This window comes from Balaenoptera borealis (assembly GCF_965194805.1).
Source record: "Balaenoptera borealis genome assembly, chromosome: 1".
Lineage (NCBI taxonomy): Eukaryota > Metazoa > Chordata > Mammalia > Artiodactyla > Balaenopteridae > Balaenoptera > Balaenoptera borealis.
In genome coordinates, this window is record NC_138860.1 from 162,330,020 (window position 1) to 162,353,739 (window position 23,720).

General features: G+C 38.8%; 1 protein-coding gene across 14 annotated transcripts in view; it reads right to left on the reverse strand.

Annotated features, from left to right (window-relative positions):
- MACF1 (microtubule actin crosslinking factor 1) overlaps positions 1-23,720 on the reverse strand; it is a 346,247-nt gene that overhangs the window by 84,192 nt on the left and 238,335 nt on the right. For 13 of the 14 annotated variants that reach the window (XM_082387379.1, XM_082387380.1, XM_082387378.1 and 10 more), the window contains 8 exons: positions 13,301-13,467; positions 11,861-12,017; positions 9,821-9,938; positions 6,423-6,485; positions 5,525-5,766; positions 4,570-4,699; positions 3,669-3,868; positions 194-689 (listed from right to left, as the gene is read on the reverse strand). In XM_082387379.1, the coding sequence (XP_082243505.1) occupies positions 194-689; positions 3,669-3,868; positions 4,570-4,699; positions 5,525-5,766; positions 6,423-6,485; positions 9,821-9,938; positions 11,861-12,017; positions 13,301-13,467 (1,573 nt within the window). The remainder of the gene's footprint in view (positions 1-193; positions 690-3,668; positions 3,869-4,569; positions 4,700-5,524; positions 5,767-6,422; positions 6,486-9,820; positions 9,939-11,860; positions 12,018-13,300; positions 13,468-23,720) is intronic. The other variant, XM_082387384.1, reaches the window with a different exon arrangement.

Sequence of the window (23,720 nt, forward strand, 5' to 3'; positions counted from 1 at the left end):
GCTTCACATATTGCTAGTGCCCAATCAATGTGTAATGACCACGGCAGTCCTCACTGTAGGTGGACAAAGGGATAGAGTAAGTAACACTATTCTGAGTCCAAAAGCTACTTAAGGGTCGCCCTAGATTCTTGGGACCACTAATCCACTCCTCCTTTTGGCTTGCCACTAATAATGGCAGCAGTGTATTCCTCACCTGCAAGGTCTTCTAAACCTTGGAGAGGCAGGGCAACAGTCTCCAAACGCTTCTTCAGTTCATCCTTGAGGTACTGCTCTCCAATGAGCACTGAAAGTTCATCGCAGAGTGTCTGCGCCTCCTTAATCTTGTGGTCTAACTGCTCCACGTCAGATCGGATCTCACTGGTCTCCTCCAACTGCTGCTTCACAGCCTCAGGTTGGGTGCTGATGGCCGACTGGCCACTCAGTCGCTGTCTGACTGCCTTCACTTTCTCTGACAAGTCCTGGAGCAGTTCCTGGTACTGGGTGCTTCTGACAATAGCTTGGTCAATTTGGCTGGAACGGGAATTAAGTTTGTCAGTCAGCTCAATCCACTTCTGACTGACGCTCTGGAGCTCCTTCTGTACTTGGCTGGTGGAAGGAGAGACATCTCCAGGGCCTGTTAGGATGCCCTGAGCTGCCTCGTTCAGCTGCTCATGCTGTTGCCTACGTGCTTCAAATTCCTTCAGCATAAACTGTAATAGAAATGACACCAAGATGTTTAGAGAGAAAAGACAGATCTAAAAACACTGTCGAAACAAAAACTGATTTTGGATTGTGCCAAGCAGTGCCAACTCCTTTTGAAAATAAACCAGAAAACTCCAAAGACCAGGCTACTATGAAAATGCAGTATCACTTTTAACAACTGCTTAATAAAAACCTGTTGTTTTTAAAGGATCATTGATTGTGTCTATTTTATTTCTTTTCCTTATTTGTCCTATACTGTTTCAACATCAGTTACTAAGGTTGGCCTTGGTTGGGAAACCAAAGTTTGTTGACTGGATGGGCACTTGTCAGCTTTGCCAGGCAAAACCCAGGCCTCTGAATTGGGAGTTTGGGTTTGGAACCCTGGGTCCCAAAGTGAGCTATATCACTGGCTGGGCTCGCCATTTCAACTCTTAATGCCCTACTTTTCTTAGTTCCTTTCTCGAATTTCCATCAGCACATATAATCTGCACATTATAATATAGCACAATTAGATAAAAAGCTTCTTTAAAGCAAGTACCATTCCTTTTTATTTATTTCTATTCACTGTTTCACTCATCAAAGAAGTTGAGATTACAGGCTCTGTAGTTAGACGCCTGGGTTCAAATCCTGACTCCATCACTCACTAAACTGTATAAACTTAGGCAACTTCTTAAAAGTTCTCCAAATCTCAGCTTCCTTATCTGCAAAATGAGGACAGTAAACTACTTACTTGGCTGTTGTTAGGATTAAACAAGAAAACTTATGGAAAGTACTCAGCACTTACACTGCATAAAAATAAATATGACAGGACCTCAAGGACTAACAGATGTGTAAATAATGAACTATAATAGAATGTAACAAAAGTTAAAATGATAAAATGCTGACGTGAACGTGGAATTGTGAAAGCAAGAAGTAAAGGTGGTTAATTCCTCCGGGGATGACAAGAGCAGAAGAGGGAAGTCAGGAAAGGCTTCACAGGTGACACAATAAAGAATATGTGAGTTCTCCAAGAGAACAGAGAGTAAGGCTGGTTCAGAGGAGGGCCTGGGATTAGCAAAGGCACAGAGATCCTGAGATCTATGAGTGCAGTGTGTTCAGGAAAGAACCCGTTATCCGGTGTGGGAAGAAGCCCAGGTATATGGGGGAAGAGCCGGCAAGACAAACTGGGACCAGACTGTGAAAAGCCTCATGCACCACAGTGAGCAGGTATTTGAACTCTGTTCACTAGGCAGCCAAGAGCCACAGAAGCATTTTAATATATTCAGATATATGATTTAAGGGGATAATTTGATAATTGTGTGGAAGATAAACTAGACCAAGAGGCCCTTTAGCGAGCTGCTGCAATGCAACAGGCCCAAGATCCAGCCCACCAGCATTTAGGGTGGAGGAGAAGAGAAGCTTAGAATGGTGGTTCTCAAATTACGGTCTGGTGGCCCCTGGCAGTCCCTAAGCCCTTGCATGGGGTCAGTGAGGTAAAAACTATTTTCATAATAATATTAAGATGTTATTTGCCTTTTAAAATTCTTGTTCTCTCACGACATCCGATATCACAACAGACTGAGTGCAGAAGCAGATATGAAAATCTGTGAGACTGTTCTATTAGCCAGACATTTTTATTTTATTTCATTTCATTTCATTTATCGCCATGCCTTGCACGTCTTAGTTCCCCGACCAGGGACTGAACCCGGGATCTTGGCAGTGAGAGCGCGGAGTCCTAACCATTGGACCGCCAGGGAAGTCCCAAGCCAGACATCATTAAAGAGATTTGCCAAAGATATAAAACAATGTCACTCTTATTCAATTTTTTACAGTTTGGAAAATGTTATTTTTTCATAAAAATGTTATGTATGTTAGTGTTATGGTTGTATCATCATAATTTTAAAAATTAATTTATAAATATATACTTTAAAAATTCCTCAGTGTTTTAATACAGTTAATATTAATAGATATTAGTAGATAAACACAAGCTCTTTGGGATCCTCAATAATTTTTAAGAGTGTAAAGGGTTTTGGGATCAAAAAGTTTGAAAACCACTGGATTAGAAAAATATTTGTAAGTAGACTAAATAGGACTTGATAATTAACATGGATGCAGGGGCTAAAAGAAAGGGTTCTTTCAAGAACTACTCTTAGGGGACTTGGTGGGTGGTGAGAAGAAACAGAACAAGTTTAGGGAAGGATATAGAACAAGGAAAGGGTCTAGGCAGGATTTCACTGGAAATGACATAATTGGACCAACCTAAATTTCGCAAACGTTGGGTACAGAGATCTGATCAGCAGAAAATCTTTAAGTAAAGCTGGCAGATATAAGATACTGCATGAAGTAATGTGGATCACTACCACTGGGGATTGAAAATAAAATATGATTCTACCATTTAGTCAGAAGTTCCCTGTCTCCCATCTGCTCATCTTACTGCCTCAGTCAACGATATTAATAACACAGTTACTGACATTAATGATATTAACAGGGGCTTCCCTGGTGGCGCAGTGGTTGAGAGTCTGCCTGCCAATGCAGGGGACACAGGTTCGGGCCCTGGTCTGGGAGGATCCCGCATGCCGCGGAGCAACTGGGCCCGTGAGCCACAATTACTGAGCCTGCGCGTCTGGAGCCTGTGCTCCGCAACAAGAGAGGCCGCGATAGTGAGAGGCCCGCGCACCGCGATGAAGGGTGGCCCCCGCTTGCCGCAACTAGAGAGAGCCCTCGCACAGAGACGAAGACCCAACACAGCCATAAAAAAAATAAATTAAATAAATTGAAAAAAAAAAAATATATATATATATAATGATATTAACAATAGTGTTTGCTATTTGACAGGCACCATGATGAAGACCTTACAAGCATCTCATTTAAAGTGAGGAAATGGAGACTTTGAGAAGTTAAATGACTTGTCCAGGGTCATGTAAATCTACCTGTTGAGAGCAGCATTCAGACCCAGATTCAAGTGCCTCTGATTTCTTTGCTCGAAAGCTTTCAGCCATGCTGCTCACCTGCACCTGCTGCTTCTGCGCATTCAGCATGTTGGGATCAATAGACAGGGGCCCCAGCACCCCCATCATCAGCTCTTTCTCCATTAGCCAGGGCCGGAGCTGGGCTTCTGCAGCCTGGAAGCAGGCCAGATGACTTGCGGATTCCTCCAGCTGCCTTTGCCGAGCCATCGTCACCTCGGTGGCCATTTCCCATCGGGAATCTGTAGAGAGGAAATGAGAGAATGTATTCTTTTACCCTCATCAGCCACTAGCCTGGTCCCTAAATTACGTTCCTAAAATACTACAGGAAATGACCCCTGGAGCATTATTTAATATTTTTTTAAGTTAAAAATAACCTGCATTTAATTTTAACTAAAGTAACAAACAGTTTTGTATCTTGACTGCGGTGGTGGCTATAGGAAACTACACATGGGATAAAACTGCACAGAAGTACGTACATACATACACAACGCATGTAAAATACCTTATGCGACATATATATTATTTTATAACCTGTTTTTAAGCTTACTAATTATGAGCATCTTTCATGCCAATAATTTTTTTCATACCAATACACATTCACCTACATCATTTATAGTTCAATATTATGAGTGCAGCATAATTTATTTAATTCCTTCACAGAATGTTTAGATTATTTCCCATTTTTTATTTTTATCATCAATGCTCTTTGTCACAGCAGACTGTCAGTTTGACTTGCCCAAGAAAGCCAATATTGATGCTTTGAGTGGAATCTCTAAATTTTTTCCACAATCAGGCTCATTCTCTAACCCCACATGCCCCTTCTTGCTTGCTTATGACAATTAACTAAAAATCACTCCTGTTTGTTGGGTATGCCGAAAGCCTGTGTTTACTTTGAAGATAAGGAATTCAGTGAATTTGTAACACCCCAGTGATAACATACTGAGCTCCTCTTGCATTTTCTTCCAGTTTTCTGCTTCTTGTGAGTTGGGATATGTTATCAGTAATCCAGACAGGGCTTCCTTTACATTTTGGACTTTTGGAGAATTCTGTTCCAACTCAGCCAGGAAGGCCTAGGAGAAAGAACATCATGAATGCCATGAGATTTCTGGACAGGAAACAAACCTGTGAGTGTGGAGGAAATGACGGGAAGAGGGGGCAGCAATTACAGGCTCGACTTCTGATTCTATCCATGGCTTGTTTCATGATTTTAAGATACTTAACCTTTCTGCTTGAATATTTACTTAAAAGGAAAATCTAGATGGCAAGATTTGAATTTCTTTTATGTACAACACATCAGTAACCCAATAAGAAAATTGCTAATCCCTATAAACTAAAAGTGTCAGGAATTGATGATGATGATGACGATGACGATAATGGCGATGTTTACGCAGTTGTAGGATATGACATGCTAGGCTCAACAGGAATACTAAAATTTTTGGCAAAAAATTTTTACCGGATTTTCTACATGGTCTTATTTCTTCTGACATTTTCCCTAGGCCTACACGTCAATCTTAAGAATGAACTGCAATCACAGCTGTTTAGATCCCTCCAAGAGTTGGAAAGGTGCTTTGATGGAATGGTTTGGCTTATACCATCACATTGAAAATGAGATCCCATTCTCAAGGAACTGATGGTTCTGAGGAGGGCTATTCTCCTTCTGCAAACAGATCTGGTTTTGTTTCTCAGTCTGATGTGTAACAATTTCTAATTTCATAGGTAAGAAAATGCTCTGGGAGAGTTTAGGCATACTAGTCATTTGAAAGTCAAACATGCTGCTCGTAACGACTGGGTGGTTGGCTATGTCTCACTCTCAGGCCCCCGGGCTCAGGCGGGAACACCGGTACAACCACCCCTTCCTCTTAGTGTTTGAGATGCAGCTAATGGGAACACAGTACCTTGTTAGCTTCAGCTTGGGCTCTCACTGTCTCTGTCTTGGTTGGAGATAAAGAGGCATCCATGCCTTTCAGGACTTCCTCTTTTAATTCCAGCCACTGCAGCACCAAGCTTGCCTCCTTCTGAACTTCCTGCATTCGGCTGAGGACAGCCTGAAGACTTTCCTGGCGTTCCCGAAGCACTTCCCCGAGTTTCTCATATTTCAGGTTTACATCTGACATGTCACACTGGATCTCCGTCAGATCTAGCATCATAGAAACAGAAATCAGACTGGGAATAGCTCTCAAGCATCCCCATTGGTTCCTCACTAAATTATTCATCAGGATTAAGTATCTCTCCCACTCCTTCTAGTGAACTAGAGATGATCTTCCTGCTAAATCACATAGAAGTTCCTGTTTACATACAAAAAGCAAAAGAGCTCTCATTAATCGGATTTCTGATTTTGGCATTATATACTCAGATGTATAAATAAAATGCTAAGCAAACATGCGAGCAGCAAAAGTGAAGGGAGTGAAGGATTTGGGGCATTCTTCTACTTCCTCTTCTTTAAACTGCAGAGAAGAAAACCTAGCTGGGAGGCTGAGGGCTAGATTTAGACCACCTCTAGTATAGCTTCTTTATAACTGAAAGATTTGCATATATTTTCTTCTAGGTCTTTCCTTATTGGTCTTATCTAGTGGTCCAGTTTATTTGCTTAGTAACTTTATTTCACTGGTTGCCAACCTGTTTAGCCTCTAGCTAGCAACAAAGAGCCATCACAGTTGCTTCTCCCCAGACTTTTACCCTCACACCCATCCTGGCAGCAATCCTTCCACACATACGGAAACATACACAGATGCAAACATGAACACTGTCCTAACACACCCAATGAAGAGGCACTGTTGAAAATGGCATTCTCACCTTTGCAGGTGTGGTATCCGTTTACACTGCCTACAGAGCTTCCTACAGAGGGCAGTATGGAACCTGAGCAGAAGGACAGAGAGACAAACAAGGCAAGACAAATGTGTTAGGAATACATACAGGCACCGAATTTATTCTTTGGCACTCACTTTAAGCTCAGATATCAGGAAGTTAACACAGCACAAGACAACATACTTATGGAAAGAGACAAATCATTTTAGCTGCCGGGCAACAGTGTCACTCGAGGAGTTTCAGCTCCTTAACCCTAACCCTAACCCTTTCTAGAGGAAATCCAAATTCTCTTCTTAAATCTCCAATTTGGATTCTTTGAACCTTGCCCTAATTTTGTGAAGCAAGTATTAGTAGAATGACTAAGGCTTTAGACTGGCATTCGACATACTTTAGAATGAGGATTTATAATACAGCCAAAAAGGTTCAACTTTAACATCAATGTTCTTCAACATAATAAAAATAAACAATAAGTACAATTAAGGACATAAAAAGCAGCATTCTTTTAGTAAAGACATTAAAATGAGCCTTTCCTATATTGTTTCAAAAGATTCCCTGTTTTTTTTTTTTCATGACATTCTGCTCCCCTTCCCCCACCAGAAAACAGAAATTCTAAGCGTCAATAAATCTGGCTCATAAACATTCCCATAAATTCTGTTTAGGGTCTTTGGTTCTGTTTCTAATTACCACAATTTCACCTCTATTCTCCCCAAGTTGATTCCTTGTGTTTCAGAAGTATCCCAAGTAAGTAAAAACCAGATCATGTAATTACAAAGATTATAAAGAAATGTGAAGAACAGTCATGACATAATGTAACATTCAAAGGGCAGAATAAGACTCTCACGTGCACTGATTTCACTGTGGAAAAGGTCAAGTGCAAGGTTATATTAGACAATAATGACTGTAAAACTTTTAAATGTTAACATTATTGTAGTTTCAATTTAAAAAATGGATCAAACCAAAAGATCATATTCCACTGCAGTCTGGTGATGACCAAAAAGAAACCGGACTAGTAATTTGGAGAAGACAGTCGTAGCCAAGACTGTCACTAACTCAGTACGTGAGCCTTAATCTATGGACAGACCTCGGTATCTTCTCTGGGATATGAAGAGAATACTACCTATCTTGTCAGCTCTCATGGGGTTACTGGTGAGAAGTAGTGAGGTAGTGTACGTGAAAGCACTTTATGAAACCAAAAGAGCTCCACGACCATAAGGAACTAGAACACTCATGGGTTTTCAGAGATGGAAGAGAACTTTTTAAGAGCACTCAGGCTAGTGATCTTCAAACTGGTTTTCAAAGCACCCTGAGGAGGTGCTTTAGGGACTCTGTAAGTGTTTGGTTTAATTTTAATATTCAGAATATATTCCTAAGTACTTAGAAATGGCAGTAAAACATGCACATTCAATTATGTTGAACACCACATTTTAACCCAGCAGATATAGCCAATTTATGCTGCTTTTTGGGGAGAATAAAGTAGCTCCTGCACCTCTGTGCATACATTTAAACTTCTTTCTGAGTGTAACTGATGGGAAAAGTTGTAGTTCTTCATTAGCACTCTATAATTTTCAAACCTACATATGCCCACTTACGTACAAAGAAAAACATCTACAGCACACATGAATTCCATTAAATAAAATGACAAAAAAGGCTGAGGTACATCTACTCAGAGCAGGCTCTCATCAGAGTAGAATTGTGTAGTAAGAGAATTCTTAGCACTTCAGATTGTAAAGTGAACTTTTAAAAACATTTGTCATCATTTGCAACTATTTATCTGTGTGAACTGTATTTTCTGCATACAATGCAACCAAGGAAAAAACTGAGAAATAAATAATAAAGCTGTCATTCAAAAATTCTTTTTTTCCAAATTTTCATATTCACTAAGATAGCCTCAATATTCTTTTATTTATTTATGTATTTATGTATTTATATATTTATTTATTTTTGGCTGCATTGGGTCTTCGTTGCTGCGCATGGGCTTTCTCTAGTTGCAGCAAGCGAGCTTCTCATTGTGGTGGCTTCTCTTGTTGCGGAGCACAGGCTCTACGTGCACGGGTTTCAGGAGTTGTGGCATGTGGGCTCAGTAGTTGAGGCTCGCGGGCTCTAGAGCACAGGCTCAGCAGTTGTAGCGCATGGGCTTAGTTGCTCCGCGGCATGTGGGATCTTCCTGGACCAGGGCTCAAACCCGTGTCCCCTGCATTGGCAGGCAGATTCTTAACCACTGCGCCACCAGGGAAGTCCCAATAGCCTCAATATTCTCATTGATGAATTTCATAATAGATAAATGCTATAAATTCACTTATATTTTTATCTGTCTTATAGTTCTACTTGAGATTTATTTTTAAAAAAGATTACAGTACTTTAAAAAGTTCGAACAACCACTGATCTAGTCCCGAAGTCAGAAAACTTTAGTGCACCAGCCAAATCTGTCCCTCCGCCTGTTTCTGTATGTGAAGTTTTACTGGAACACAGCCACGCCCATTCATTTATATATTGTTTATGACTGCTTTTGTGCTACAATGGCAGAGACATGTAGTGTGACAGAGACCATATGGCCCACAAGCCTAAAATATTTACTCTATGGCCCTTTATAGAAAAAGTTTGCTGGGTGATGTCACACACTAATAAGTCACTGAACTTAGAAATTTAAGTGTTAGAATATAAAAATCACCAATTCTCTGAAATGTTGTCACTTCTAGATAGTTCTAAGACATCTTTAAACTTTAGGATACAATAGGAAAGTAGCCATTCTCAGGAGGAAAAAAGAAAGTAAACTTTGCCCTTACTATTTAAGTGACTATAGGAGTGCATTAACATAGTCTGGTAATAAAACCTAGGAGATCCCAATTAACAACCAGCAAGTGACTGTGAGCTCAGAACACATTCTGTTTGAAAGACTTAATTTGTAGGCAGAGATACTTCATATAGTTGGGCACAATCTTTGTATGCACTTCCAAGAAGTGTGTCAGCTCCTGGTGTACCAATACTGACTCCTAAACACTTAGCCTCTCCCAAGATATCATGCTTATACCCTCCAGGGCTGACCCTAATTTAAAGTTAATGCATAGCCATCCATTCACATATTTAAAAGACAGAAATTCCTCAAGATGGAAAATCCTATTTTAATCCTTCTATGTTCATTTGACAGTTCTAAGTGGGCCAACTAGTCCCTTTACTTTTTCCCATCACAGGAAGGGGTTTTGCAAAATAGAGCAATGTTACAAAGGAAATGGGAAAACAGATCAGGTTGAGGGGAAGACTGCTTCATGAAACATCCTTGGTTTTCATATCCAACCTTGATTCTAATGTTTATTCAATAAGGGGTCATCACCAAAGGGCAAAGGGAAGAATGATGTTTATTCACTACATTTTCAAGAGCCCGCACTCACCTGTCTTGGCTTGAGAATCAGGTGCTGTGATCTCCATGATGAGATTTTCTAAAGAAGTACCTTTGCAATTGATTTCTTCTACCAAAGTTCCCTTACTTGTCCAGTCATCTAGAAGACCCTGTTTAAAGAATAAAATAGCAAAATGTAATTATCTGGAGGCGTTCTCCTCATAAGTAGGGACACCTGTTCTACATACACTCCCTAAAGTTTTGATAAGCATTAAGCAATCATCCTCATTTATTCAGCCATTTCCAGATCTTGGTTTAGCCAGCCAAGATGTGGGAGAATGATATCCTGGAATATTCAGGCCCTTCTCATTCATTCATTCATTCATCAAGCAAATATTTTTTGAGCACTTACTATAGGCCAGGCATTGTGCCAAACACTGGGGATACAAAATAGGATTATGACACAGTTCCTAAAACCAAGAGTTCAGATTATCAATGGCATTATAATGTGATAAATGCTATTACAGAAATATGGACAGCCACTAGACTCTGAGAGCACAAAAGGAGACACATCTAACTCTCGCTGGAGAGAGGAAAGACTGGAGTTAAGATAAGAGTTTGCCAGGTGGACAAAGGGAATACCACGCTTGTAAAGAATATAAAGGAAATGGTAATTGGAGGGTAAAATGAGGAGCTAGATATTGAGATGTAGAGAAACATACAAAATCATAGGCTACACTTTGCCTTTTCAAGGGAATTTTATATTGGGTTTCAAGTCAGAGCTCAAACCACCATAGAAAGCTGTTAGGAAACAATGGCATTTGCTCTAAGACAAAAGTATCTGGTCATGTTGTCTCTAAGCTGTGAACTGCCTGCTACAGAAGTAGAATTTTACTCTTTTCCAAGCTGGGACACCATCCTAGCCTTCAATCCCTTCCTCCATACTGAATCTCCCTCACAATCTACTTAGTTTGCTTTTGACTTCAAGCTGCAAAGCAGCAGCAGAGAAAGACATCGAGCCATGAACATCTGGCAAGCTCATGCTGCCAAACTTCAAATTGAACCTTGCCAATTCAGAGTTTGTCAGTTCTTTTATTAGTCACTCTTGATTCCAAAGAGCCAACAGTTCCCAAACTATGCACTGACTCACAGGATATTTTAAATTTTTGAGGGAAAAAGAGTGACATCTGTTGGACACCATGTGAACAACTACTGCTAAGCTGTTTGGACCTGACCACATAGTAAGTGAGGTTTTTCAGTTTTTTGGGTGTTTTTTTGTTTGTTTGCTTTTTGCCTTGAGATGCCATGAAAAATGTCTTGAAACACAAAGGGAACCATGAACCGAGAAATCAGGGAACCTCTGTCCTAGGAACTCCCCACAGCAAACGCTCCTGGCACTCTCTCTGTGAAAGCTCTTCTCTTTCATCTATTCAAGATAAATCCTGTTTTACTAAGAAAATAAGGACAAATGCATGAGAGTTAGTTGGAGACTGGTTTCAACAAAAATAAGAAACATGTTAGAGGTGCAAATAGAGCTGGATGACTATGAATCAAAGATAGGAGAGAAGTGATTCTGCACCAGATGGGAGAAAGGCTGATGCTACCCTTGCAGGTACCTTCCAACCATCTGATTGTAACTTTTCCTTCATAAGTTGTAGTAACTTTTCTTTATTAGTTGAGGAGAAATTCTCTCCTCAATTTTCTGATCACATATCTGGTCACTTGCTCACATATAATTGTCTAATTCTCAAACATACAACGAGAGTGTAAGCTTCTCAAGACTGGACTCTGACAACTGTCTTTTTTATGACCTACCACAGCACGACAGGCAACCCCAAAACAGCTGAAACTTTACAGATATCATTCCCAGATTACTTTTTTGGTTTTGGTTTTTAAATAGGAGATGTTTTGGTGCTCAGTGCTTGGGTAGGGTAGGTTGGACTCACGTGGAGAGAATGGAGGAACTGCTATTCTGATACACATGGATAACTTGGATTTCTCACACCATTTGCCCACCACAGGTGGAAATGAGTCCACACAAGATTCCAAACTGCTGTCCAGCCTGATTCCTGGAGAGACTTTGTTCACCTACCTTCAGGTGTTCAATCTGTTTTTCCAGCTCTTTAGTGCTCACGAAAGTCTCTGTAGGTGGAATATTCCCTTCAGTTTCCTTCAGCCATTTCTGGAAAGTCCTAACCAGCTTCCGGAATTCATCTAATTGCTCCTGGCAAGATGATGCATCTTCCTCTCTGTCAACAGAGACAATTTGTTACTTGCCAGACTAAGCTTGTAAAGAAGTCAACGTGAACTAAAACTATATTCATTCTAGGACTCTAGGCATCAGTTTCCTAACAGGGCCTTTCCTTCTCATAATCTTTTCCATGGCAGCTTTGGCTAAACAACCACATATAATGTAGGAGAGCATCAAACTAAGGAATCTGTTGCCCTTGTTTGGACATTTCTGGGGAAAGGAGTCTTCAATCTTACTCTAGGCTAAAGTGAAAATGAGAAAAACTAAAGGGAGCCTGCTATTTAGGTACTATGATACAATGGAAAGAATGCAGGCTTTGGATCTCAAGGCCAGCTCTGCTACTTTTTAGGTATTTGACTCTTTCAAGGTCCAATTCAAATGCTAATTCCTTTAACAAGGAAGATGCCAAAATTGAGGCTCAGAGAAGTTAGGTTAAGCACACCAATGAGTAAAATAAATCAAGGAGAAAGAAGAATTCAATTTTGAAATTAAATTTTGGAAATGGTCACATCTATTAGACTTCAAGCCAGAGATCCTGGCTCTTCGTATAGCTAAACGGCCCTCAGCTGAGGGCAAGAAAAACAAAGCCTTCTTGGCCTTTGTCCTGTCCCTGTCACCTGCACTAAATAACCGCTGCTTACAGTGGTGATTTGAGCAACTGCTTTCCTCTAGTCACTAAAGCCGTCATCTGCTAAATCGAGATATTTATGGCTAAACCAAGAGAAGTCTTATCAAGCTTTTAAACCCACATGAGGCTTTCTAATGGAGGAATTATGGCTTTTCAACTGTGAGCTAATAACCTGAAATCATCCACCTTTGTTGTATATTCCAATGTTTGCCTTAAAAGAAGAATCCAGAAACTCCTCCATAACAGCAACTTAAATGTGGTCAAAACAAGCAGTGTGAGTTCCAATATAATCCTTAATTATGTCTGGGAAGTCTCTTCCAATTTTTCTCATTATTTCAAATCCTGCCACAATCCAACTTGCTGCCCCAAATTCGTTCTGTTTGGTCCAGGTGACCTGGGCTTTTGATTGTACTGAGGAGGAACTGAGTCCCATTACTAAGAAGGAACTCACTATTTACTAACAGAAAAACCACTAAGAATTAAGTAGACTGAATAGCTTTGTCTGAAAGAGGCACTTTCCAATCTCCTATGGCTCAGTAGCAGAATTTTGATGCCATCTTTTCTGGTGAAGAAGGAAGGAGGAGAAAGTCATTTCATTCAATAGCAAGAAAAAATTAGCTCCATGACACTGATCCATACATACGAAAACTCACCTTTCTTTAACTGTCTTTTGTAGCTCTGTGAAGTCCTTTTTGAGTTTCTGTACCCTGTCCTGGTGCTGGGACAGGTCCAGGGCAAAGCCACAGGAGCTCAGGTCAGTGACCAGGTGCTCAAGAGTATCCAGGTTTTCCTGTTGGTCTTCCATTTCCAAATTGAGCTCCTGTCAAGGAAATAAGGAAATGTATTCAATCCTCTGGTCCTTGTAAATAATGACTCTAAAGAAGGAAAGATATCTAGATTAAAGCTGGGGCATGCTCTCCCTTACCTGTAGAAAAAGAGGGAACAAGGAAAGAGGCATGTTCACTGGGTCAACTGCTAGATCAAAACATTAAATATGTAGGATTTCTCCAATCCACCTGAGAGTGGCTGGAAATTACAAAGGAGTCTTGTCTCCTTTAAACAAATCTTTAAAGATGCCAGAGGCAGCATGACAGAATAAAAAGAATGGAAGTTTCTGGAGTACAACAGACCTGAAAGTCGATCATGGTTTTGCCATTTACTAGCTTGTGATCTTAAGCTATTGAACTTCTCTAAGCTTCCGCAGTCTGTCTCTTCTTTAAAACAGGTAAACACACTCTTCACTATTATTTAACACTGTATTGACAATATTAGCCAATGCAATTAGGTAGGAGAAAACAATTTATGGCATAAGAATTTGAAGAGGTAAAACTATATTTGCAGATTACATGAAAGTATATTTGTAAAACCTCAGAGAATCAACAATATAACCAAATTGAACAGTGAAGTAATACAATAAGCAAGAATATAAAATCAACATATAAAAATCAAGAATAATATAATAGCAACACAAAAGGTACAATTTTAGGAACTGTACAAAACCTTTATGAATAAAACTTTAAAACACTTCTGAAAGACATGAAAGCAGACCTGGAAAAAAAGGAAAGATGTCCATAAAGCTATGTGTGTATGTGTATGTATGCATCTATGTGTGTATATATGCATGTGCGAATGAGTAAAGTAATGTGAGCCAAACAAAAATACCAACTTTTTTCTCTAGGACTGATAAAGTTGATTCTAATGTTCATATGGAAAAATAAATGTACAATTATAGCTATGAGAAATCCTGAAAAAGAAAAAAAAAAAAAAAGAAAAAGAAAAAAGAAATAAGGGAGATTAGCCTTACCAGATAGTAAAACATACCAGAAAGCCTCTAGAATTAAAAATAGTATGCTATTGTTAATGAATAGAAAGACCAGTGAAATAGAATAGAAAATCAAGAAATAAACTTCAATACATAAGACATTTTGTATGTGATAAAGACAGATTCTCAAATCACTGGGGTAAAGACAGACTTTTCAAATAAATGATATTGGGAATAACTATACAGAACTTTGAAAAAAGATGAACTTGTATTCATACCTCATACCATACCTCACAATAAACTTAAATTGTTGAAGTATTCAAATGGAAAAGAAAAAAAAGAAAAGAAAAAAAGAAACCATTTGGGTAAATTCCATCATAACCTGGGTGTGGCAAAAGGCTTTCAAACTATGACTAAAAATACAACTTCAATGAAAGAGTGGTATCTCTGGTTTCAAGCTATACTACAAAGTTACAGTAATCAAAACAGTATAGTACTGGCACAAAAACAGACATATACATCAATGGAACAGAACAGAAAGCCCAGAATATAAATCTAAATGGATAAAGAAGATGTCACACACACACACACACACACACACACACACACACACACAATGGAATATTACTCAGCCATAAAAAAGCATGAAATCCTGCCATTTGTGACAACATGGATAGATCTAGAGTATATCATGTTAAGTGAAATAAGTCAGACAGAGAAAGACAAATACTGTTGATCTCATACTTGAAATCTCAAAAACAAAACAAATAAACGAACAAACAAAAACAGACTCATAAATACAGAGAACAAACAGGTGGTTGTTAGAGGGAAGAAGGTTAGGAGAATGGGTGAAATAGGTGAAGGGAATTAAGAGGCGCAAACTTCCAGTTATAAAATAAATTTAAGTCATGGGGATGTAATATACATCATAAGGAATATGGTCAATAACACCATAATAACTCTGAATGGGGACAGATGGTTACTAGCCTTATCATGGTAATCATTTCATAATGTATTTAAATGTTGAGTCACTATGTTGTACACCTGAAACTAACATAATATTGTATGTCAACTATATTTCAGTTTTAAAAAAAGTGATAAAATCTACTGTGTAAAAAAAAAAAGAAAAAAAAACTTTTATATGGCCAAAAACACCATAAGCAAAGTCAAAAGACAAAGGACGAACTGTCAGAAAATATTTCCAACATGTTATAAAGGACTAATTTCCCTAATACAGAACTCCTGTAAGTTGAAAGGAAAAAAAAGATCAAACTCTTGACAGAAGATAGCAAAATACATAAACCAATGATTTACAAATAAATGTCTCTTAAATGTATAAAAATATTTTCAACTTAGAGAAGAAATAAAAAATTAAAACCACATTGAGATATGTTTTATTAATCAGATTAGTGAAAACTCAAATGCTTGACAATACATTCTATTGGTGAGGTTGCAGGGGAAATACATAGTACTGTCATACACTTCTGCTAGGGATGCAAAATGGGGAAATCCTCATGGAGGGAACTTGGCTACATCTAACAAAACCACACAACCGTTTACCCTCTGATGCAACAATTCCACTCTAGGAATTACTCTGAAGATACACTTCCAATAATACGGGGAAAATACACAAAATTATTCACTACAGTGTCATTTTTAATAGCACAATTTTGGAAACAACCAGAACAAAAGTCTGGTGGAATAAACTATGGTTCATCCTCAGAATGAATGTATAGTTAAAAAACAACAAAAAAAGAGGAAGATATCTATGAATTAAGTGATTTCTAAGACATATTAAGTAAAAAAGGAAAGCGCAAAAGATTATGTATTGTACCCCCTTTTGTGTAACGAAGAATTGGAAATGGTGTGTTTATTTTGGAAAAAAGAAATGGAAATAATAAATGTGAAATCCATTACCTGTGGGGGTGAATGGGATAGAAGACACACGGAAGAGAGTGAGAGTATATCCTTATTCACTTTTCTAACCCTGAGTATAACTTTTTGAAAAGTTTTGACTTTTGAGCTATCTTTTTTTTTTGAAATTTGAATTTTATTCTTTTATACAGCAGGTTCTTATTAGTTATCCATTTTATACATATTAGTGTATATATGTCAATCCCAATCTCCCAATTCATCACACCACCACCACCCCCTGCCACTTTCCCCCTTTGGTGTCCATATGTTTGTTCTCTACATCTGTGTCTCAATTTCTGCCCTGCAAACCGGTTCATCTGTACCATTTTTCTAGTTCCACATATACGCGTTAATATACAATATTTGTTTTTTTGTTTCTGACTTACTTCACTCTGTATGACAGTCTCTAGATCCATCCACGTCTCTACAAATGACCCAATTTTGTTCCTTTTTATGGCTGAGTAATATTCCATTGTATATATGTACCACATCTTCTTTATCCATTCATCTGTCGATGGGCATTGAGGTTGCTTCCATGTCCTGGCTATTGTAAATAGTGCTGCAATAAACATTGGGGTGCATGTGTCTTTTTGAGTTATGGTTTTCTCTGGGTATATGCCCAGTAGTGGGATTGCTGGGTCATATGGTAATTTTATTTTTAGTTTTTTAAGGAACCTCCACACCGTTCTCCATAGTGGCTGTATCAATTTACATTCCCACCAACACTGCAAGAGTGTTCCCTTTTCTCCACACCCTCTCCAGCATTTGTTGTTTGTAGATTTTCTGATGATGCCCATTCTAACTGGTGTGAGGTGATACCTCACTGTAGTTTTGATTTGCATTTCTCTAATAATTAGTGATGTTGAGCAGCTTTTCATGTGCTTCTTGGCCATCTGTATGTCTTCTTTGGAGAAATTTAGGTCTTCTGCCCATTTCTGGATTGGGTTGTTTCATTAATATTGAACTGCGTGAGCTGTTTATGTATTTTGGAGATTAGTCCTTTGTCCGTTGATTCATTTGCAAATATTTTCTCCCATTCTGAGGGTTCTCTTTTCATCCTGTTTATGGTTTCCTTTGCTGTGCAAAAGCTTTGAAGTTTCATTAGGTCCCATTTGTTTATATTTCCATTTCTCTAGGAGGTGGATCAAAAAGGATCTTGCTGTGATTTATGTCATAGAGCGTTCTTCCTATGTTTTCCTCTAAGAGTTTTATAGTGTCCGGTCTTACATTAAGTCTCTAATCCATTTTGAGTTTATTTTTGTGTATGGTGTTAGGGAGTGTTCTAATTTCATTCTTTTACATGTAGCTGTCCAGCTTTCCCAGCACCACTTATTGAAGAGGCTGTCTTTTCTCCATTGTATATCCTTGCCTCCTTTGTCATGGGTTAGTTGACCATAGGTGCGTGGGTTTATCTCTGCGCTTTCTATCCTGTTCCACTGATCTATATTTGTTTTTGTGCCAGTACCATATTGTCTTGATTACTGTAGCTTTGTAGTATAGTCTGAAGTCAGGGAGTCTGATTCCTCCAGCTCCATTTTTTCCCCTCAAGACTGTTTCGGCTATTCAGGGTCTTTTGTGTCTCCATACAAATTTTAAGATTTTTTGTTCTAGTTCTGTAAAAAATGCCATTGGTAATTTGATAGAGATTGCATTGAATCTGTAGATTGCTTTGGGTAGTATAGTCATTTTCACAATATTGATTCTTCCAATCCAAGAACATGGTATATCTCTCCATCTGTTGGTATCATCTTTAATTTCTTTCATCAGTGTCTTATAGTTTTCTGCATACAGGTCTTTTGTCTCCCTAGGTAGGTTTATTCCTAGGTATTTTATTCTTTTTGTTGCAATGGTAAATGGAAGTGTTTCCTTAATTTCTCTTTCAGATTTTTCATCATTAGTGTATAGGAATGCAAGAGATTTCTGTGCATTCATTTTGTATCCTGCAACTTCACCAAATTCATTGATTAGCTCTAGTAGGTTTCTGGTGGCATCTTTAGGATTCTCTATGTATAGTATCATGTCATCTGCAAACAGGGACAGTTTTACTTCTTCTTTTCCAATTTGGATTCCTTTTATTTCTTTTTCTTCTCTGATTGCCGTGGCTAGGACTTCCAGAACTATGTTGAATAATAGTGGTGAGAGTGGACATCCTTGTATCGTTCCTGATCTTAGAGGAAATGCTTTCCGTTTTTCACCATTGAGAATGATGTTTGCTGTGGGTTTGTCGTATATGGCCTTTATTATGTTGAGGTAGGTTCCCTCTATGCCCACTTTCTGGAGAATTTTTATCATAAATGGGTATTGAATTTTGTCAAAAGCTTTTTCTGCATCTATTGAGATGATCATATGGTTTTTATTCTTCAATTTGTTAATATGGTATATCACATTGATTGATTTGCGTATATTGAAGAATCCTTGCATCCCTGGGATAAATCCCACTTGATCGTGGTGTATGATCCTTTTAATGTGTTGTTGGATTCTGTTTGCTAGTATTTTGTTGAGGATTTTTGCATCTATATTCATCAGCGATATTGGTCTGTAATTTTCTTTTTTTGTAGTATCTTTGTCTGGTTTTGGTATCAGGGTGATGGTGGCCTCATAAAATGAGTTTGGGAGTGTTCCTTCTTCTGCAATTTTTTGGAAGAGTTTGAGAAGGATGGGTGTTAGCTCTTCTCTAAATGTTTGATAGAATTCACCTGTGAAGCCATCTGGTCCTGGACTTTTGTTTGTTGGAAGATTTTTAATCACAGTTTCAATTTCATTACTTGGGATTGGTCTGTTCATATTTTCTGTTTCTTCCTGGTTCAGTCTTGGAAGGTTATACCTTGCTAAGAATTTGTCCATTTCCTTCAGGTTGTCCATTTTATTGGCATAGAGTTGCTTGTAGTAGTCTCTTAGGATGCTTTGTATTTCTGTGGTGTCTGTTGTAACTTCTCCTTTTTCATTTCTAATTTTATTGATTTGAGTCCTCTCCCTCTTTTTCTTGATGAGTCTGGCTAATGGCTTATCAATTTTGTTTATCTTCTCAAAGAACCAGCTTTTAGTTTTATTGATCTTTGCTATTGTTTTCTTTGTTTCTATTTCATTTATTTCTACTCTGATCTTTATGATTTCTTTCCTTCTGCTAACTTTGAGTTTTGTTTGTTCTTCTTTCTCTAGTTCCTTTAGGTGTAAGGTTAGATTGTTTACTTGAGATTTTTCTTGTTTCTTTAGGTAGGCTTGTGTAGCTATAAACTTCCCTCTTAGAACTGCTTTTGCTGCATCCCATAAGTTTTGGATCGTCATGTTTTCATTGTCATTTGTCTCTAGGTATTTTTTGATTTCCTCTTTGATTTCTTCAGTGATCTCTTGGTTATTTAGTAACGTATTGTTTAGCGTCCATGTGTTTGTCTTTTTTACGTTTTTTTCCCTGTAATTGATTTCTAATCTCATAGCGCTGTGGTCAGAAAAGATGCTTGATATGATTTCAATTTTCTTAAATTTACTGAGGCTTGATTTGTGACCCAAGATGTGATCTATTCTGGAGAATGTTCCGTGCACACTTGAGAAGAAAGTGTAATCTGCTGTTTTTGGATGGAATGTCCTATAAATATCAATTAAATCTATCTGGTCTATTGTGTCATTTAAAGCTTCTGTTTCCTTATTTATTTTCATTTTGGATGATCTGTCCATTGGTGTAAGCGAGGTATTAAAGTCCCCCACTATTACTGTGTTACTGTCGATTTCCTCTTTTATAGCTGTTAGCAGTTGCCTTTTGTATTGAGGTGCTCCTATGCTGGGAGCATATATATTTATAATTGTTATATCTTCTTCTTGGATTGATCCCTTGATCATTATGCAGTGTCCTTCCTTGTCTCTTGTAACATTCTTTATTTTAAAGTCTATTTTACCTGCTATGAGTATAGCTACTCCAGCTTTCTTTTGATTTCCATTTGCATGGAATATCTTTTTCCATCCCCTCACTTTCAGTCTGTATGTGTCCCTAGGTCTGAAGTGGGTCTCTTGTAGACAGCATAAATATGGGTCTTGTTTTTATATTCATTCAACAAGCCTGTGTCTTTTTGTTGGAGCATTTAATCCATCCACGTTTAAGGTAATTATCGATATGTATGTTCCTATGACCATTTTCTTAATTGTTTTGGGTTTGTTTTTGTAGGTCCTTTTCTTCTCTTGTGTTTCCCACTTAGACAAGTTCCTTTAGCATTTGCTGTAGAGCTGGTTTGGTGGTGCTGAATTCTCTTAGTTTTTGCTTGTCTGTAAAACTTTTGATTTCTCCATCAAATCTGAATGAGATCCTTGCCAGGTAGAGTAATCTTGGTTGTACGTTCTTCCGTTTCATCACTTTAAATATGTCATGCCACTCCCTTCTGGCTTGTAGAGTTTCTGCTGAGAAATCAGCTGTTAACCTTATGGGAGTTCCCTTGCATGTTATTTGTCATTTTTCCCTTGCTGCTTTCAATAATTTTTCTTTGTCTTTAATTTTTGCCAATTTGGTTACTATGTGTGTCAGTGTGTTTCTCCTTGGGTTTATCCTGTATGGGGCTCTCTGCACTTCCTGGACTTGGGTGGCTACTTCCCTTCCCATGTTAGGGAAGTTTTCGACTATAATCTCTTCAAATATTTTCTCAGATCCTTTCTCTCTCTCTTCTCCTTCTGGGAACCCTATAATGCAAATGTTGTTGCGTTTAATGTTGTCCCAGAGGTCTCTTAGGCTGTCTTCATTTCTTTTCATTCTTTTTTCTTTATTCTGTTCCACAGTAGTGAATTCCACCATTCTGTCTTCCAGGTCACTTATCCGTTCTGCCTCAGTTATTCTGCTATTGATTCCTTCTACTGTATTTTTCATTTCAGTTATTGTATTGTTCATCTCTGTTTGTTTGTTAATTATTCTAGGTCTTTGTTAAACATTTCTTGCATCTTCTCGATCTTTGCCTTCATTCTTTTTCCGAGGTCCTGGATCATCTTCACTATCATTATTCTGAATTCTTTTTCTGGAAGGCTGCCTATGTCCACTTCATTTAGTTGTTTTTCTGGGGTTTTATCTTGTTCCTTCATCTAGTACATAGCCCTCTGCCTTTTCATCTTGTCTACCTTTCTGTGAATGTGGTTTTTGTTCCACAGGCTGCAGGACTGTAGTTCTTCTTGCTTCTGCTGTCTGCCCTCTGGTGGATGAAGCTATCTAAGAGGCTTGAGCAAGTTTCCTGATGGGAGGGACTGGTGGTGGGTGGAGCTGGGTATTGCTCTGGTGGGCAGAGCTCAGTAAAACTTTAATCCACTTGTCTGCTGTTGGGTGGGGCTGGGTTCCCTCCCTGTTGGTTGCTTGGCCTGAGGTGACCCAACAATGGAGCCTACCCGGGCTCTTTGGTGGGGTAATGGCAGACTCTGGGAGGGTTCACGCCAAGGAGTACTTCCCAGAACTTCTGCTGCTGGTGTACTTGTCCTCACGGTGAGACACATCCACCCCCCACCTCTGCAGGAGACCCTCCAACACTAGCAGGTAGGTCTGGTTCAGTCTCCTATGGGGTTACTGTTCCTTCCCCTGGGTCCCGATGCGCACACTAGTTTGTGTGTGCCCTCCAAGAGTGGAGTCTCTGTTTCCCCCAGTCCTGTCTAAGTCCTATAATCAAATCCCACTAGCCTTCAAGGTCTGATTCTCCAGGAATTCCTCCCCCTGTTGCCAGACCCCCAGGTTGGGAAGCCTGACGTGGGGCTCAGAACCTTCACTCCACTGGGTGGACTTCTGTGGTATAAGTGTTCTCCAGTTTGTGAGTCACCACCCAGCAGTTATGGGATTTGCTTTTATTGTGATTGTGCCCCTCCTACCGTCTCATTGTGGCTTCTCCTTTGTCTTTGGATGTGGGGTATCTTTTTTGGTGAGCTCCAGTGTCTTCCTGTCGATGACTGTTCAGCAGTTAGTTGTGATTCCGGTGCTCTCACAAGAGGGAGTGAGAGCATGTCCTTCTACTCTGCCATCTTGAACCAATTTCCAATCTCCGATACTTTTTAATTCCCAAAATAGTTTCTTCAAGATAGATATTATTATTCCATGAGCATTTAGCCACCTGCTGATCCTTTAGAAAGCAGTCTTGGAAAATCTGAGCTTTCTTAATGTTTCACATATTTAAAAATAAAACTTTACAAAGAAAAATAAAATCCTGGAGTTGAATACAAATAGAAACAAAGAAAGCTAATTATATAAGAAATTACAGGGAAAAAAATTTTCAGGTAACTTTGAACATAGTATACAGTAGGTCAGAGTCTCAGGACAAAAAGAAATCTAAAGAAATCTTGACTTTTACTTAGTAGGTTTGTTATTGGTAGAAATAACAGTGTAATTACAAAGTGATCTTATTTTATTATAGGATATAGCAAATAATATATTAAGTTGTTGGAAATGAGGGTTCTCCCTGTAGGAAGAGGAAGATACAAATAGGGAATGGAGGAAGAATCCTATGGTGTTGAGCTGGAGCTGGATTATCAGTATGAATACATGATATAAAAAACTTTCAAGATTTCCTAATCTTATCCACTTAAAGGACCTAGAAGCATTGACACCCTAATGGCTCATCTAGTATCTGGATTTTGACATCTAATTACAATTCCCCAGTAAAAATAGGGCTCCTTGGAGAAACAGGTGATTTCAGGTATGGGACAGGGAAACTACAAGGTGACCGTGACACATCTTATTGTACCAGAAAGTAAGAGAGTATTCATATACTGGTAGGGACATGTCAAAAAGATACCAGGAGACAGCTTAAAGGGGCACCCATTGACCAAATTTGAAAACGTCTGAGCATAAAAAAGAACAATGATGATAATGAAAATGGAAGCCCATAGTGATACTCTTTTACATATTTATAAAGAGAGAAAAAACAGCAATTGGGGCTTCCCTGGTGGTGCAGTGGTTGAGAGTCTGCCTGCCAATGCAGGGGACACGGGTTCGAGCCCTGGACCGGGAAGATCCCACATGCCGCGGAGCAACTGGGCCCGTGAGCCACACCTACTGAGCCTGTGCGTCTGGAGCCTGTGCTCCGCAATGGGAGAGGCCGCGACAGTGAGAGGCCTGCGCACCGCGATGAAGAGTGGCCCCCGCTTGCCGCAGCTAGAGAAAGCCCTCACACAGAAACGAAGACCCAACACAGCCAAAAATAAATAAATAAAAAAAAAATAAATAAAATAAAATAAAAAAAAAAAAAAAAAAAAAAAAAAAAAAAAAAAAAAAAAAAAAACAGCAATTGGTGGATCCAGGTGAAAAGTATGCTGATGTTTATTGTGCTGTTCCTTTTACTTTTCTGTAAGTTTAAAAATTTTCAAAACAAAAAGCAAAAAGTTAGGAGAGCAAACCAAACAAAACAGTGAGATCACAGTACAATATGGAAAACGTTAGATAGTTGGAT